We start from the raw sequence: 18,871 nt of genomic DNA, 5'->3' as shown, positions 1-18,871 counted from the left end.
AATTGTTGAAGTTAAACATAAAAAAGATGCCTGGGGTGGATGGGATCTATCCAGTTATATTAAAGGAAGTAAGCAAACCCTTAGCCATAATTATGAGAGCTTCCTTGGACTCAGGGGAGGTCCCCATTGACTGGAGTGTACAAATGTATCACCAATTCACAACAGGGTTCAAAAGGTTGTTTCTGTTGTTATTTGGTTTTTAGGAGCATTAGCATCTAAGGCTATATTGCTCCAGGGATATACATTCCCTGACCTTTCCACATCATCCGTATTTGGTGGCCACAGGCTTGAACCCCGATCTAATCAAGAAGCATGTGCTACGCACTGCTGCTCCTGCCAACCAGTTTACAGAGACGCCGTTCAAAAGGTGACACAAGTAACTATAGACCTGTTAGTTTAATTTGTGTTCCTTGGAAAATAATGGAATCACTGGTTAAAGAAGCATTGCAGGATCATCTAGACAAATCTGCAGTGATAGTTAAGATACAGTATGGGTTTGTTAAAGGTATGTCTTGTCTGACGAATTTAATTGGATAATATGATGTGGTCACAAAAGAACTGAATCTCGAAAATAATTTTGATATCATATACTTGGATTTCAGGAAAGCCTTTGATACTGTTGATCATGGAAGACTGCTATACAAATTGGAGAGGTATGGCATTAACGGTAAGTTGTTATGGATAAAGGGATGGTTGAGTTGGAGATGATAGAGAGTGGTAATCAATGGACACTGCTTTTCGTGGACAAATGTTATTAGTGAAATTCCTCAGAGTTCAGTGCTAGGCCCATTGTTGTTTTGTATATTTTTGATGAAGGTATATCAGGTTCAGTGTCCAAGTTAGCAGATGATACAAGGGTTTGCAGGGTTGTTAACGACAGTAAAGACAGTATGATATTCCAACTGGATCTAGATAAGTTGGGCAAATGGCTGAGAAGTGGCAACTGAAGTTTAACATTGACAAATGCAGAGTACTGCATATGGGTAGTAATAACCCAAGAGAAACATACCAACTGTGCAGTCAAATATGGTTTGCTGAGCAGTGCATATGGGTTGCCAGGGCAGGTCATGGAGTCTTGTAAATGATATATAGGAAATTTTCTAGCAGGCACAGGGAGGTGATTATCCCATTATAGAAGGCAATGGTCAGATCACACCTAGATTACTGTGTACAGTAATCTAGGTGTGGCGTGACCATTAGTGTGGTCCAGAGGCCTCATTTTAGGAAGGATGTAGAGTTGCTAGAACAAGTACAAAGGAGGGCAACCAAGAAAGGCTTAAATTTCGCAAATTGCAGCACGTGGAGAGTAGGCACATGCGAAGTGATCTGATTGAGGTGTATAAATCCTTGAATGGGATGATAAAGCTGAATGCTGATGGGATTCTTCCTCAGATTAAGAACCTGAGGGGGCACAGATTCAAATTGAGGAAAGACAATTTGTAGAATAGATGTGCAGAAATTTGCCTTTATTCTACAGTTAGTTGATTGGTGGAACAGACTTCCCTTTTTTTTGTGGAAGTTGATAGCCTAAATAAATTTAAGGCTCAACTGGACAGGCATTTGGAATGAATAGAGAGGTGAAATTGATGGATTTTTTTGGCTGATGCTGCATGAGCTTGCTTTCTTGCATCGTATGCCTCTACTAATGCTAATGCTCTTTAATAGCATTAGCATTAGCAGAGGCATTTGATGCAAGAAAGCAAGCTTATGCAGCATCAGCCAAAAAAAAAAAAAAAAAAACCACTTCCACTTCACCCCTCTGTTCGTTCAAAATACCTGTCCAGCTGAGCCTTAAACTTATTTAGGCTATCAACCTCCACGACAAGGGATGGAAGTCTGTTCCACCAACCAACCACCCGCTGGCTAAAGGCAAATTTCCGCACGTCTATCCTACATCTGTCTTTCCTCAATTTGAATTTATGCCCTCTCAGGTGATTATTCTGAGCTAGAGGAAGAATCCCATCAGCATTGAGCATGCTCAAACCATTCAAGGCTTTATACACCTCTATCAGATCACCTCGCTGGTGCCTAGTCTCCAGACACTGTAATTTGCAAAACTTAAGCCTTTCTTCGTAAGAGCACCCCTTTGTTCCATTCACTAATCTCGTTGCCCTTCTCTGTACTCGTTAAAGCAGCTCTACATCCTTCTTGAAATGAGGCCTCCAGACCTGTATACAGTACTCTAGGTGTGGCCTAACCATTGCCTTATACAAGGGAATAATAACCTCCTTATCCCTGCTGGAAAAATTCCTGTATATCATTGACAATACTCCATGAGCTACTCTTGCAGCCCGTCTGCACTGCTCAGAGAACTTCATATCTGCCTGCACAACCACCCCCAAGTCCCTTTCATTCTCTACCACTGTCAGTGTAGTACCACAGAGTTGACACGTTGCTCTGGGGTTGCTGTTTTCCATGTGTAGTACTTTACATTTGTCAATGTTAAACTTGATTTGCCACCTCTCAGCCCATCTGCTCAACCTTTCCAGATCCTGTTGCAGCAGCATAGTGTCAGTAGTGTCATTGACAACCCTGCCAACCTTGAATTTGCTGTTGGTAACATCATCAGTTGATCCCACTGTATAAAATTTAAATACTGTCTCAGTCCATCGTAGTCGCCTTTACGAAAAAAATACCCCTTCCCTTTACTCCTAATGGTAGTTACCTCTTTGAGTAACTCCCACTTCAGAACACTGTGATCACTGACACCTAGTGGTTCATTTATCTGCAGATTCTTAATGCATGAAGAATCACTACTGATAATCAAATCAAGAGTATTACTCCCTATAGTTGCCTCCTGAACATGCTGATGTAGAAAACAATCATCCAATAAATCCACAAAAGCCTTGCTAGTGTGTGAGTGACCAGCCCCCAAATTCCAGTCAATATCTGGGAAATTAAAATCCCCCATTATAAGACTCTCTGATTTACTGGCCCACTCTAGTTCTCTGTACAGTTTCTTATTATACTCATCAGAGTCATTAGGCCTATAGCACACTCCTACTCTCAATTTTGATCTCCCAATGCTTATGTCACACCAAACTGACTCGACACTGCACTGTCCAGTGATGTCGACTGGTTTCACTTCCTTGGATTTTATGTGTTTCTTAACTAATAGCATAACCCCTCCTCCCTTCCTATCCTGTCTATCCTTTCTGTAGACATTGTACTCCCCAAATTCCAGTTCTGCATTCCTTATATCTGTGTGACACCACGTCTCTGATATCCCAACAATATCTGCCTTTGATGTTTTGAGCAACACCTCAAATTCATCAAATTTATTTACCAAACTTCTAGCATTGGTGTATATGCAGGTATACATGTACCTGTTCCTATTCTTAGCTACCCTAACACAACCCACGTGTTTACTTGTACCGCAATGGCTCAACACTGCACTGTCCAGCGATGTCGATTGGCTTCACTTCCTTGGATTTTATGTGTTTCTTAACTAATAGCATAACCCCTCCCCCCTTCCTATCCTGTCTATCCTTAGGGGGGAGGGGTTATGCTATTAGTTAAGAAACACATAAAAACCAAGGAAGTGAAGCCAATCGACATCGCTGGACAGTGCAGTGTTGAGTCAGTTTGGTGTGACATAAGCATTGGGAGATCAAAATTGAGAGTAGGAGTGTGCTATAGGCCTAATGACTCTGATGAGTATAATAAGAAACTGTACAGGGAAATAGAGTGGGCCAGTAAATCAGAGAGTCTTATAATGGGAGATTTTAATTTCCCAGATATTGACTGGAATTTGGGGGCTGGTCACTCACACACTAGCAGGGCTTTTGTGGATTTATTGGATGATTAACAAGTACACGTCACTGATGAAAAATAGCCGTGAATTAGGGTTGAATTTGAAAGCGTCTGCAATTCTGCCCAGACACGATAGGAGGGAGTATATGATGAGAGCCCTGTTGATCCTGTCTATCCTTTCTGTAGACGTTGTACTCCCCAAATTCCAGTTCTGCATCCCTTATATCTGTGTGACACCACGTCTCTGATATCCCAACAATATCTGCCTTTGATGTTTTGAACAATACCTCATATTCATCAAATTTGTTTACTAAACTCCTAGCATTGGTGTAAACGCAAGTATACCTGCACCTGTTTCTATTCTTAGCTACTCTAACACAATCCGTGTGTTTACTTGTACCACAATGACTCCCAGCAGTCTCTGAAATATCCTGCACCTTGTTTTTCAGGCTTCTGCTCATTCCAATAGAAGCAGTGCAAGAATCTCTTTCACCTCTGCCAGTGGCTACTGTTAATCTATTAGTCTTTGTATCCCCCCGCAAGCTAGCAGTTTTGTGACCCACCTAACACTGCCTCGATAGCATCAGCAAATATTCTTGCCCTCTTTCTATTTAAGTGTATCCCATCCCTGTAGAAGCAATCTCTCCTGTTAACAAGTACAGTCCAGGCTGAAAAAAATTCTACTCCTTGAGCCTTGCACAATCTTTCCAGGGCCGAATTGATCGACAAGGCTCTCATCGTATACTCCCTCCTATCGTGTCTGGGGAGAATTGCAGACGCTTTCAAATTCAACCCTAATTCTCGGCTTTTGTTCAACAGTGTCCTGTACTTGTTAAGTAATTCTGCCAGTCTCCTACTCTTAATATCATTAGTGCCAACGTGTACAACTATATCACCTTTTGTGCCCTTAAAAGATGATATTTGCTCTACAACATCATCAACCTTTGCCCCTAGCAGACATACCCTGGTCCTGTTCCACCTATCCTTTTTACAAAGCATGTTCCCCGTTTCCCTGACAATAGAGTCACAACAACTACTAGTTCCTTCAGGACCAGCGCATTCTGCCTTGGGGTTTGCCTCTGTGTCACGTGATGCCCAAGTGCAAGCTCTGAGAGATTGATGGGCCCTCAATTAAGTTTCTTCGAGGGCATCCACCCTGTCCTTCAAGCTCTCATATAGGCCCACAAGAACGCTGAGTTGTTACCTGATATCGATACACTCCTTGCATCGCGCACACACAAAGACATCCCCCATGGCAGTATCATGTCCCGTACCCGTTTGCTCTGCAAACATCAAGCAAACAGTGCATTTTATAAGGCTGTGAGTCAAAGGACAACTGCCCCCCTCAGTTCTACTCTGAGCCACAGCACTTCCATTAGCTTGAGCCTTTTGCTTTGCTGCTCTGGTCTGAGTCATGATTCTATTAATTTATTAATTAATTATAATTAATTATGTTATGTTATTAATTATGTTAAATATAATTAATTATATTACGTTTGTAATCTAAGTCGTTATATGTATTTATTTAAAAGTACAATTTAACTGCTAACGAAGTTCAACTAACGCTATCTAGTATGGTATATAACTATCGTATCACAAAGGCGGGAAAGTTACGAACGGTTAATCTACGGACACTTAAGTATTAATTAACTTTCAAATCTCGCTGTCTCAATTCAGAATAAACTAACGATCCTTACTAGGTCTATAAGCTACTTACAGATATAATTCGATGTAAAAAATATTCAATCAAGCGGCTAAATATGGCTAAAGAACTTCTCGTTCAGCGGAGTTGCAAACACGTGGATACCCTTACCGATACTTTTATGCAATTACAAGGCCGAGTAAAGAATAAATACACCAAATTAATCAGAAAATCACAAAATAATGTTATACTACTAATTTTAAATCAAAAGTTTTATAAAAACAATAATTTCAAATCAATAAATAAGAAAAATCGACTTAGCGGCTTTGAACACGACCGTCTCCTAGTAGCCTCATAAATAGAGAAATAAATAGAGAAAAATTTTAATTTGTTGCTTAACGTATTTAGCATTGTAAATAATATAGCTCAATAAGCTGTGGAGTGTTTTTTTTGATGCATTTTATATAAATATTATACAAATAATTTTAAATTTTTTCAGGTATGTCTGTCTGCTTTTCTTATCTTTCCAATGTATATCTGGGTAAGATTTAAGACTGATGATCAGCAAAGTTGGGATGAATATCAAGATTTAGCAGGTAAGTTGCAAGTATTGAATTTATGCTCTTATGAAAATTAAAAATACGTCACAACTGGCATACATAAAAAAATAAACTGCTTTTTTGTTCTGCCCTGCCAGTTTTTTTACACAAATTATAAAAATTAGAATTTACTACCTGCATCATATTTCAAATATACATCAAGCCGTTTTTAGTGCAAAATTTTAAGATCAAATGGTAATGCACAGAAATATTCAGTCATCTCACTAAACATATAAGTTGTTTTCTGATTTTACATTGTTTCCATAGGAACGAGTTAGCATTAGCATTATCATTAGTAGAGGCATATGATGCAAGAAAGCAAGCTTATTCAGCATCAGCCGAAAAAAAAAAAAAAAAAAAAAAAAACACATCACTCCCATATCACCCCTCCGTTCGTTCGAAATACCTGTCCAGTTGAGCTTTAAATTTGTTTAGGCTATCAACTTCAACAACAAGTGATGGAAGTCGGTTCCACCAACCAACCACCCGCTGGCCAAAGGCAAATTTCCGCACATCTATCCGACATCCGTCCTTCCTCAATTCGAATTTATGCCTTCTGAGCAAGATGAAAAATCCCACTGGCATTGAGCATGCTCAAACCATTCAAAGCCTTATACACCTCTATCAGATCACCTCGCTGGTGCCTAGTCTCCAGACTCTGTAATTTGCAAACTTAAGCCTTTCTTCGTAAGAGCAACCCTTCATTCCGTTCACTAACCTTGTTGCCCTTCTCTGTACACGTTCCAGCAGCTCTAGATCCTTCTTGAAATGAGGCCTCCAGACCTGTATACAGTACTCAAGATGTGGCCTAACCATTGCCTTATACAAGGGAATAATCACCTCCTTATCCCTGCTAGAAAAATTCCTGTATATCATTGACAAGACACCATGAGCTACTGTTGCAGCTCGTCTGCACTGCTCAGAGAACTTCATATCTGCCTGCACAATTACCCCCAGGTCCTTTTCATTCTCCACCACTGTCAGTGTAGTACAGCAGAGTTGATACGTTGCTCTGGGGTTACTGTTTTCCATATGTAGTACTTTACATTTGTCAATGTTAAACTTCATTTGCCACCTCTCAGCCCATCTGTTCAACCTTTCCAGATCCTGTTGCAGCAGCATAGCGTCAGTAGTAACCTTAACAACCCTGCCAACCTTTGTATCATCTGAAAACTTGGACATTAAACTTGATATCCCATCATCAATATCATTCATAAACACCGAAAACAACAATGGACCCAACACTGAACCCTGAGGAACTCCTCTAATAACATTAGTCCACGTTGAGCAGTGTCCATTGATTACCACTCTCTGGCTTCTGCCACTCAACCATCCCCTTATCCATAGCAGCAATTTGCCTCCAGTGCCACACTGCTCCAATTTGTGCAGCAGTCTTCCATGTGCAACAGTATCAAAAGCCTTTCTAAGATCCAAATATATAATATCAAAGTTGTTCCCTGCATCCAGTTCTTTTGTGACTACATCATAGTATCCAATCAAATTGGTCAGGCAAGACCTGCCCTTAACAAAACCATGCTGCGTCTGAGCTATAACTGAATTCTTGTCTAGATGATCCTGCAGTGCTTCTTTAACCAGTGCCTCCATTAATTTACCTGGAACAGAAGTTAAACTAACAGGTCTATAATTACTTGTGTCAGCCTTTGATCCTCCTTTGTGAATTGGGGTTACATTTGCACATCTCCAGTCTATGGGTACCTCCCCTGAGTCCAAAGAAGCTCTCATAATTATGGCTAGGGGTTTGCTTACTTCCTTTGCTGCCTCCTTTAATATAACTGGATAGATCCCATCCACCCCAGGTGCCTTTTTTATGTTTATCCTCAACAATCTCTCCTCCACTTTCCTCTCAGTTATTAGAAAATCATCCAGCTCACTGCCAGTGTTTACTTTACCTACATCATTCTCCTTCCTGAATAACTCCTCATGCGTGAATGTAGATGCAAAATACTCGTTTAGATTTTTAGCCACCTGAGCAGGATCCTCAACTGAGTTTGTGCTTCTTTGAAAACTATTACATGATCATCACATAAATACCTTTTCAAACACCAGTGTTAATGTACTATCTTTGCTTTGTAGTACTTAGCTCAGTATTTTTTTTTTTTTTTTTCATAGTCTGGATACATTAAGGTTCTGTGGAAAGTACTGAAGGTGGCTTTGTATTAAATTGAACCATCACTGTTATGGTTGCAGTTTAGTTTTTTGAAAGTAGTAAGCATGTTGTGGCAGTCTTTTCATAGTTGATTTACAAATGCTTACATTTTTTCACAATCTTGAATGCTAAACAAGCTTCTGCTTCTTCTTGAGGCTTAAGTTGTGAAATTATTATATTGCAACAATTCTCCAATTTGTGGTCTTTCAAAAACACGAGTATGGAGTTATCACTTATCTCAGGAAATTTTGAAATGAATGCTCAGTCTCCTTCTTTGTTTATTAATTAATAAACAAAGACTAGAGAGGCAAATTGGCTCACTGATGATATTTTTGCTTACAGGCTTGATATTAGTCCTTTTTGGTCACTTTCTAATTCAATGCTCATCTTTAGCTCTGCTGTTTCATTTTCACAGAATGCAGGGGAATCTATTAAACTTGACTGTTGTTCATGAAGTAGAATGTGGTGATTTGAAGGTGATAGTTCATGGTGATTTCAAATCATCACAAACTATCCAATTATGATATTAATAATTACACAGTAATGATAAATTAATAATACTAGAAAATATTGTTTGTGGCATATTCTGTATGTCACTTTGATGTTTGGGTGCACTGTGGTAAATTTTTAATGCCATTTTTTGAAAACTCTGTGTTGGAGTATAAAATGACAGTGGCTGTGTTTGGTAGTCCCATCAGAAAAGGAATAATACTCTTGTCACAGATTTCAGTTGGAAAAAATCATGTATGCCAGTGTAATCGATATTTCATTAGCTAATCATTGTTTATAATGTAGGCTAAATATAGAACGAATTTTATTATTCAGTGAATTTCTGATTTCACTGGAGATGTTACTAGGTAATGAAAATTGGTGATTAAGGATTTGAAATTTATGAGGTTAACTGTAGACCTAGTGGAAAGGGTATGCTTTAAAAAAGAGTGGCATAAAACTGTACTTTTCTGTACCTGTTTTGGAAATTTGAGTTTTGAAAAGAAAAAAGGTGACTTTTTGCACAGACCTATTTCTTTCTTACAGAAAACTTACCTTTTCTAACTTTTCTATACATGTCTTGGTATTATGCTCCTTTCAGTTAGACAAAAGACTTCCCAGGAGTTATGCCAGGTTTTTCCACTTACACAACATGCCAATCGGTCTGTGAAGATATATTTGTAGAGACATAACACACAATAAAAAGATCACATGAACAGACATGTGAACTGGTGCACTATGACCAAAGTAGTGGATAAACTAAAACCCACAAAGAAATCAATCCAAAAGATCCATGGTTCTTGAGCTTTGACTAGTCGCCTTGACAGCTAATTTCCAGAATTCTCAATTATGTGCAAGCTCTCTCTCCAATTCACCTCTCATCCAAAAATTACACTAATAATTTTTCTTTATACCATCTTCCCATTTCATGGGTGATCTGCCAGATTTCCTTTTCCCAGTAGGGATTCCTGTGAGGATTTTATTAGCATTAGCAGAGGTACATGATGCAAGAAAGCAAGCTTATATAGCATCCACAAAAAAAAAAAAAAAAAAAAAAAAAACCCTTATTTCACCCATCCATTCGCTCCAAATGTTTGTCAAGTTCTGCCTTGAATCTATTTAGGCTATGAACTTCGACAGATGGAAGTTTGTTCCACCAATCAACCACCCTGCCGGCTAAAGGCAAACTTCCGAACATCTATCTTACAACCGTCTTTCCTCAATTTCAATTTATGCCCTCTCAGGCAATTATTCTGAGCAAGAGGAAGAATCCCATCTGCATTGAGCATGCTCAAACCATTCAAGGCTTTATACACCTCAATCAGACCACCTTGAAGGTGCCTAGTCTCCAGACACTAATTTGCAAAATTTAAGCCTTATTTTATAAGAGAAACCCTTTGTTCCATTCACTAATCTTGTTGCCCTTCTCTGTACTCATTCCAACAGCTCTACATCCTTTTTAAAATGAGGCCTCCAGACCTATACACAGTACTCAAGGTGTGGCCTGACTATTGCCTTATACAAGGGGATAATCACCTCCTTATCCCTGCTAGAAAAATTTCTGTATATCATTGACAAAACACCATGAGCTACCCTTGCAGACCGTCTGCACTGCTCAGAAAACTTCATATCTGCCTGCACAATTACAACCAGGTCCTTTTCGTTCTCTACCACTGTCAGTGTGGTAACACAGAGTCGATACATTATGCTGGGATTACTGTTTGTTTGTTATTTGGTTTTTAGGAGCATTAGTAACTAAGGTCATATAGCTCTGTGAATATGCGGTGGTCATTCCCTGACCTTTCCGCATCCTTTGTATTTGGTGGTGATGGGCTCGAACCCCGGTCTAATCAAGAAGCGTGTGCTACGCACTGCTGCTCCTTCCCACCTGGCTATGGAGGCGCCTGCTGGGATTACTGCTTCCTATATGTAGTATTTTACATTTGTCAATGTTAAACTTCATTTGCCACCTCTCAGCCCATATGCTCAACTTTCTAGATCCTGTTGCAGCAGTGTACTGTCATTAGTGCCATTAAAAACCCTGCCAACCTTTGTATCGTCTGAAAACTTGAACATTAAACCCAATGTACCATCATCAATATCATTTGGTTGGTTGGTTGGTTGGTGTCGTGTCCATTTGAAGTCAAATTGAACCATGCGCTGATATCACTGCTTTAGCTAAGTCCACGATCTTTTCGTTGTAGAGTTCTCCCTGAAAAGGGGATTCATCCATGGTTTGCAAAGTCGCCTGAATTGCAGGACAGCTGAAGATGTGTTCCGGAGTAAGCTGTTCGTTCGGACAGTTTCTGCAAAGTTTATAAGTTCTGGTACCATCCGCACTAATTTTCATACCTGCCATGTGTTGAGTTCTCAGTCTGGCAATGGTCTTAGTGATGTTCCTATTTGCATTAATCTCGCAGACTTGATCAGTTTCTATATGTTTCTGTCTGAGTCTGTATCTGGCGATGGCATTAGCATCGTCTAGAGTTATGGTTTTTGAGGTGTTGTGATTCAAGTTTCTTGCTTCTTTTGCCAGTTTATCGGCCGCCTCATTTCCTTCTATACCCACATGCGCGGGCATCCACTGTAGTTTGCAGCTCTTTCCCAATTGATGAACTGTCTCCAAGTGTCGGTGAATGTCCTGTGTGAGTCCTGTTCGTCCATGTTTTATTGCCAGCAGGGCCGCTCTTGAGTCGCAGAAGATTACAAGCCCTCTGGCTCTGTCTATGTCTCTTAGTGAAATATAACTATTTAGGGCCTCAAGGATTGCCCTTAGCTCACATGTAAAGTTAGAGGCGATGCTGCCTGCACCTATGCTTTGTTGCATTTTTGTAGTATTTGTCAGGGTGATGTGTATGCCTGGCCCGCCCTTGAGGATAGTCTCGTCAGAGGATCCATCGGTATACATCTGTACTAGGTCACGTCTCGAATAAGTCTCAATTGTTTTGATTCCTATAGCTTTGACAATGGTCTTGATTTCTTTTTTTGTACAGTGTTCCACGAGATCCAAATTTATTGTGGTATTTTGGGGGATGCAAGATGGTGAGGTAGGCTCTTGAAGTATGTCATATTTTGTGAGTTCAAGATCAAGACTTTCTCTGATTTCCTTATCGTATTTCATGGTAGATGACCTTTTGAGTCTTGACCTGCAGTTCCAATTTTTAAAGGTCCTACGGGAGATATGATCAATGTCTCTGCTGTTAGCCTTATTAGTGAATTTAATTGTGTGATATCTTCTTCTTTGATTGAGTGTCTGAAGGCCGCATTCCCGCTCTGCTTTGGTGTTGTTTGTAGACGAAACAGCCCCGATGATTATTTTGGCTGCTCTTGCTTGGATCCTGTCCAGTTTTCCAAGTGCAGACTCAGAAGCATGTGCCCATATTGGTGCTGCATATTCCAAATTAGCCCTGATAAGTGTGGTATAAGTTGTTTTGAGTGTTTTCGGATTTGCTCCCCAGTTCGTACCACATAAGCTTTTTAAGATGTTTAACTTCTTCAGTGCTCTATTGTAGCTGTTTTCAATGTGTTTGGTGAAACGTAGTTCTGTGTCGAGGGTTATACCCAGATATTTTGGGTTATCCTTTTTTGAAGTGGGCACGCCGTCTATAGCGATAGCTGGGTTAAAGTTCTTTCTGCGGCTTCTGTCTGTGGTAAAAACAGTGTGGTTAGTTTTATGGGGATTTATCTGTAATTTCAGTTCTCTTGCCCAGTCCACAATTCCTTTTAGTGATCTGTTTATGGATATTTCTGATTTTGCCATGTCTCTGCTGGTATGCCATATTGCTATGTCATCTGCATAGCATGCAATCTTGGTGTCTTCGTCTATATGTTGATGGACGTTATTGGTGTATAGCAGGAAGAGCAGGGGACTGAGAACAGAGCCTTGTAGGACTCCCTGCCATGTTCTTCTGTCCCTGGAGTAGGCTCCATTATATCTTACTCTGATCTTTCTGTCTCTTAGAAAGTCTGCAATCCATATTAGGGCGTTGCCCTTTATACCATGTTTGTGTGCTATTTCAATTAATTTCTTTCTCCAGACTGTGTCAAAGGCCGATGTCATGTCGAGGAAGACAGCAATAGTCTTTTTTGAGGGGTTTTCTTGCAAGCCGTCTATGATTGACTGACATAGATAAAAGAGTTGGTCTTCTGTGGCATGTTGTTTCTTGTACGCTGTTTGGTGGAAATTTAATATTTTCGTTTTTGTGAGTTCATTCATGATTCTAGAATGTATTATACGTTCCGTGATTTTGCAGAGAATACTAGTGAGTGCAATGGGTCTGTAATGTTTACACTCGTTGGGCGATTTCCCCGGCTTAAATAGGGGGACAATGATTGAGGTTTTCCATGTCTTGGGGAGTTTTCCCTTTTGCCAAGTTATGTTTATTATTTCCAGTAAGCATTTTGTAGCGGTTTCTCCAAAGCGCTTGACCATCTCCCCAAAAATTAGATCACTGCCTGGAGATTTTCTTGCATCAATATTCCTGATCGCTGTCTTAAGTTCTTGGTAAGTTATGGCCTGAGTAAAGATATCATCATTTTTGTATCCTCTTGCTTCTGTCAGAAGTCTTCTAACTCTTCTATTCAATTTCTTGTCTTCCCTATTGAAGGATAATTTACTGATGTTGGAGTAGTGTGTTGCTAGCATATTTGCTGCCGCTTTGTTTGTATCTGCATCAGAACCAGAAGAGTTAATGATGTTTGAATTCTGATCTGTTGTACTAGAAGAGCATTTATTTAGGGCTCCGACGACTTTCCAATACTTTGCATCTTTCCTTGGGTCCAAGCTGTTGCAAAATTCTGCCCATTTTTTACTCTTACCCTTTGCTATCTCTTCCTCTACCTTTCTTGTAGCTTCAGCAAGCCTGTTTCTGTTTAGGCTTGTGTTGTTGGTCTTTACTAGTTCATTTAAATGGTCCCTTTCTTTAATCAAAGAATCAATGTTGAGATCTTTCCAATAAGGGACCCACTGTTTTTTTCCTTTTACCTCTGGGTATGAACCTCTTGGCCGCAATTGTGATGTTCTTTGTAAAGTTTGAAGTCTTTTCTTCAAGATAATCAGTTCGAGGCTCATTTAAGCATAGTTTGTCCAGTAACTGTGTAAAGCCTGTCCAATCTGCTTTTCTGAAGTTCCATGATCTCTTTTTCTGGTCAACTTCCTCCACTTGAAATTTAAGTGTGGTTATAATAGGGCGATGATCACTCATGGCACTGTTTAAGATTCTCCAGCTGCAAAGGCTTGAGATGTGATAGCTGACTGCTGTGAGATCAAGGGCAGATTCCGTGCCGGTAGTTCTTGATAAGTAGGTATTTTGCTTGTTGTTTAATATGATCAGACCTAGATCAATTGGGATATCTTCTACCTGCTGTCCCTTTTCATCCAGGACAGGTGATCCCCAAGTGGGACTTTTTGCATTAAAGTCTCCTACCATAATAACAGAGTCTATTGGAATGTTGCTAATTTCATTGAATGAATTGGGGCTGATGGAGGAGTTATCAGGATGATACACATTGACCAAGATGAAGGAGTGCTCTGGAGAGATGATCTCCAGTGCCTGGACTTCTGTGTTGCCAGTATCTTGCCCTGCGGTGATAACTTTATACTTGACAGCAGAGTCTTTAATTAGGAACGCTAATCCACCTCCACGTTTATTCTCTCTATTCTTTCGAATCGTAGTGTAACCTTTAATGTTGAGCTGTATTTTGTCGTTCAGCCATGTCTCCTGAAGACAGGCAATGTGAACATCATTTTCAAGTAAAAGACTCTGTAATTCGTCTCTTTTCCTCTGTGTTCCATTAATATTTAGCTGTAGGATATTGATTGTCCTCGTAGCACATTTCCCATCAAGTTCCCGGACTGCGGAGCTTGACGCGTCGGCTACCCCGTACGCGGTAGCATGGTTTAAATCTGTGGATTGACTTCTCATGGAAAAAGGGTTGCCATTGCCGTAGAGAGGTTGGACTTCTACCTGTTGGTCCGCGGAAAGTATTTGATTTCCCTTCTACCACCCAATGGGAGGCATTCCCCGATCCGCCACCTGGGGACGCGCCCTCTAGGGGTTACAGGCTCCCCTGAGGGATCAATATCATTTATAAATACAGAAAACAACAATGGACCCAGCACTGAACCCTGAGGGACTCCACTAATAACATTAGTCCACAAAGAGAACAAAACATTAGTCCACAAAGAGAATACAACATTAGTCCACAATTGATTACCATTCTCTGTCTTCTCCCACTCAACCATCCCTTTATCCATAGCAGCAATTTGCCTCCAGTGCCACACTGCTCCAATTTGTGCAGCAGTCTTCCATGTGCAACAGTATCAAAAGCTTTTCTCAGATCCAAATATATGATATCAAAGTTATTCTTTGCATCCAGTTCCTTTGTGACTACATCACATCATAGTATCCAATCAAATTAGTCAGACAAGACTTCCCCTTATGAAACCCAGCTGTGTCCGAACTACAGCTGAAGTCTTGTCTAGATGATCCTGCAATGCTTCTTTAACCAGTGCCTCCATTAATTTCCCTGGAACAGAAGTTGAACTAACAGGTCTGCAATTACCTGTGTCTCCCTTTGATGCTCCCTTGTGGATTGGGATCACATTTGCACTTCTCCAGACAATGGGTACGTCCCCTGAGTACAGGGAAGCTCTCATAATTATGGCTAAGGGTTTGCTTACTTCCTTTGCTGCCTCCTTTAATATAACTGGATAGATTCAATCCACCACAGGTGCCTTTCTTGTGTTTATCTTCAACAATTTCTCCTCCACTTTACTCTTAGTTATTACAAGATTATCTAGCTTACTGCCAGAGTTGAATACATCTCTGACATTCTCCTCTTTAGGAGCATTAGCAACTAAGGCCATATTGCTCCGTGAATATGCGGTGGTCATTCCCTGACCTTTTCGCATCCTCCGTATTTGGTGGTGACAGGCTCGAACCTCGGTCTAATCAAGAAGCGTGTGCTACGCACTGCTGCTCCTTCTGACCTGGCTACGGAGGCGCCTCTCTTTTGGGAGTAGCCAGGTTTCACATCCATAGGTTAATTTTAGACAGGAATACAGTATTAAAATGGTAGGGAAAATGCAACATAATCTGATATATCTACTTTGAAATGCCTGAAATGAATGTATAATTTATAAATAAAAAACTTCATGGGCATCATTATGGTGAGGGACTAAATAAAATGAGGAATTATGAAAATGAGAATAAATGTAAGCCAACATATATTTATTTTGTATTAAGTTCATTACTGCATTTCTGTTACTGCAATTCCTTTACAGTATAAAAATATCAAAATGCAAGTATAAAACACATTAAAAAAAAATTTGTATGACCTAAAATATTATACAAAATATTAGGAAGAAAAAAGGTAGAGTAAAAAAAAAAAATCAAATTTAATTTCAGTATATTGTACAAATGAAAAATGAATATTGTAATGGATAAATAAATGCAATTTCATTATTGAAGTTTGTTTACATCTCCTGGATAACGTATTTGTTATACAGGGTGATTCACTACCAGTGCGACAAACTTGCAGGAGGTGTAGGGAGCACAAAGACGAATTGGAATCACATAGCATTGCAGGGTCCGAAATGCCTTTGTCATGCGGGAGGCCGCGTGAACAAAGAAGCAAAGAAAAAGAACAGAAACAGCAACTCGTTAGAAATTATTTTAATGACAAGTTTTACATTGGCAAAAAGCCATGCTACAGAAGGTGTTCGAAAGTTCAACCAGAAGCAGTCACACAAGCTTCACAGTGCCGCCGCATGGAATCCCTAACGTTCTGGAAGATTCCTAGCATGTCTCGAATCTCCCCGGCAGCTACAGAGATGCGAGTGATGAGATCTTCAACTGAATCAACGGGGGTCTCGTACACCAATGTCTTCATTTGACCCCAGCAGAAGTAGTCCAGGCATGATAGATCCGGCGATCTAGCAGGCCAATGAACCGGACCACCACGACCTATCCAATGTTGTACAAATGTAATGTTTAGGTGTTGGTGGACATCATTGGTGTAATGTGGGGGAGCCCCATCATGCTGGAACCACATTGAGTGGTACAACGACTGAGGAACGTGTGCTTCTTCAATAAGTTCGGGCAGGACTTGCTGTAGAAAGATCAAGTATGCCCTACCGTCCAGACTAGGTGGGGCAGAAGGTACGGTCCATTGAGGTGGTCTCCAACAATGCCGGCCCAAACATTGACAGAGAAACGGCGTTGAGTTGCACGTGTTCGCATACCATGGGGGTTCTCCAAAGTCCACAAATGGGAGTTATGTTGATTGAAGGTTCCCTCTCTTGTGAAACTTGCCTCATCCGTGAACAATACGGATGCAGCAAATGCGCTGTCTGCCACACTCTGTTGAAGAAACCAAGTAGCAAAAGTCCTCCGGAGTGGATAATCTGCAGGCTCCAAAGATTGGACGCGTTGCAGATGGTATGAACTCATTTGGTTTGTTGACAGTATCCTCCATACAGTGGATTGGGAAATACCCAATCGTTGGCCTATTGCTCGAGTACTCTTACTCGGATTGCCTTCTGCAAGAAGTAGGACATTCTCCTCATTGTCTGGCGTCCTCATTGTTCGCTCTCAATTTATAGTAGCTCTTGTGAAACAACCAGTCTCATGTAACCTTCTGTGCACACGTGCGAAAATCATATGATGAGGAGCATGCCTGTGCGGGAAACGTTCCTGGTACAAGTGCAGAGCGGTGCGCCCGTTATAGTCCGCAGCTCCATACGCGAGGTGCATGTCACCAGTTCAATGTTTGAATAGTCGTCCATCCTACTGCCTGGGGAACTGGTTCGCAAATGCTGACTTCCACCGGGATCGCTGTTCACGCGCCCTCCCATTCAACGTCCTCTACGACATGACAAAGGCATTTCAGACCCTGCAATGCTATGTGATTCCGATTCATCTTTGTGCCCCCTACACCTCCTGCAAGTTTGTCGCACTGGTAGCGAATCACCCTGTATATGGCTAAATACTATGTTAAATAATCTAGTATTTAACCATATATATTTTACTGAATTTAAAATGATTAAATACTATGTTATTTAAGATAAAGTATAATATCATTTTCAGAAATAATTACATATATTTGTAAACTTACTGAAAGGTTTTAAAGATTGCCAAAATGACAGTAATTGAATTTTTAAAGGTTTACTTGAAATCCAAATTAAAAAAAAAAAAAAAACTACCATAAACATGTCCCTAATTCACAGAGTAATATTAAATGAGTGCTGTTAACTTGAGAGGAACCTAATGATTTTATTTAGCATATTTACTAACTATCAGTCCTCACTTTAATCTTAAGAAAAAAATAATGCACCTTGCTGCACTTTCTCTTACACCACTCTGCCTTTATTCTTTGTTTGAAGAAAGTTTGTTTTATGGTCTGTCATCTGATTATAGGTGTGAATATTGTTAAGTATAATTTTTTTAATTGTATACAAAATTATGCAGTAACAAAGTTCTCATTAGAAACTTTCAAGCATTGTTACCATTTTTTAATATCAGTAAAAACTATTTGCTAACTTTAATCAGCTTTTTTTTTTTTCTGTGACTTAGGAAAATTGTTATAATTTTATAAAAAAAAACAGTGCGTTATTTTTGCTTTTTTTTTTTTTTTGTTTGTCTGACCCAAATTTGAAATTTCTCCACATAATTTTGATAGTGTTTTTTTTTGTTTTTTTCTTTTTTGACAAATTAATTAGAATTACTAGAAATGTACCCCACCAAGGGACTCTTTATCTTCTCTCTTTTTTTTTTTTTTTTTTTTTTCAGCCATTATCTACCTATTTATAGAGATAATATTGAAAACCTTCTAATTTTTTTTTTTTTTTTTTTTTTTATCTCTCATTTGTGTAATTTGCTTGTTCCATCTGCTTTTGGTGGTGAGTTTTCTAATCACATAATGCTTTTACTAATTTGTTGTCTGATTTTGATCACTTATTTTGCCTCTTCTGGGTTTTTTTTTTTTTTTTGAACTCTAATAAATTTAATGTCGTTGAACCTTTCTATTTGTGTAGGTTATATATCTAAAGATTTCTGTGAACTGGAAATTCATGTTAGTGTGATGAAGGGCTTATTGGAAATGGGAAATTAGGGTCTTGGCTCATGAGATATTTTTCTGTAAAATATATTTATATTTTTTAATATATTTAATATAATATATTTTAGTAGTGTATTGATATATTTTATACATAGTGATTTG

The 18,871-nt window shown here is 39.5% G+C and overlaps 1 protein-coding gene across 1 annotated transcript in view; it reads left to right on the top strand.

Annotated features, from left to right (window-relative positions):
* The window catches only part of LOC150089487 (transient receptor potential cation channel subfamily M member-like 2), a 933,932-nt gene that overhangs the window by 443,367 nt on the left and 471,694 nt on the right, over window positions 1-18,871 (top strand). Inside the window, exon 13 of the mRNA XM_090390003.1 lies at window positions 5,895-5,991. Coding sequence (XP_090246129.1) covers window positions 5,895-5,991 — 97 coding nt within the window. The remainder of the gene's footprint in view (window positions 1-5,894; window positions 5,992-18,871) is intronic.

Source organism: Mastigoproctus giganteus, chromosome 2 (assembly GCF_048544385.1).
Source record: "Mastigoproctus giganteus isolate SK-2022 chromosome 2, ASM4854438v1, whole genome shotgun sequence".
Classification (NCBI taxonomy): domain Eukaryota; kingdom Metazoa; phylum Arthropoda; class Arachnida; order Uropygi; family Thelyphonidae; genus Mastigoproctus; species Mastigoproctus giganteus.
Note: the sequence above shows the minus strand (reverse complement) of the source record. Positions and strands in the feature narration are given on the sequence as shown.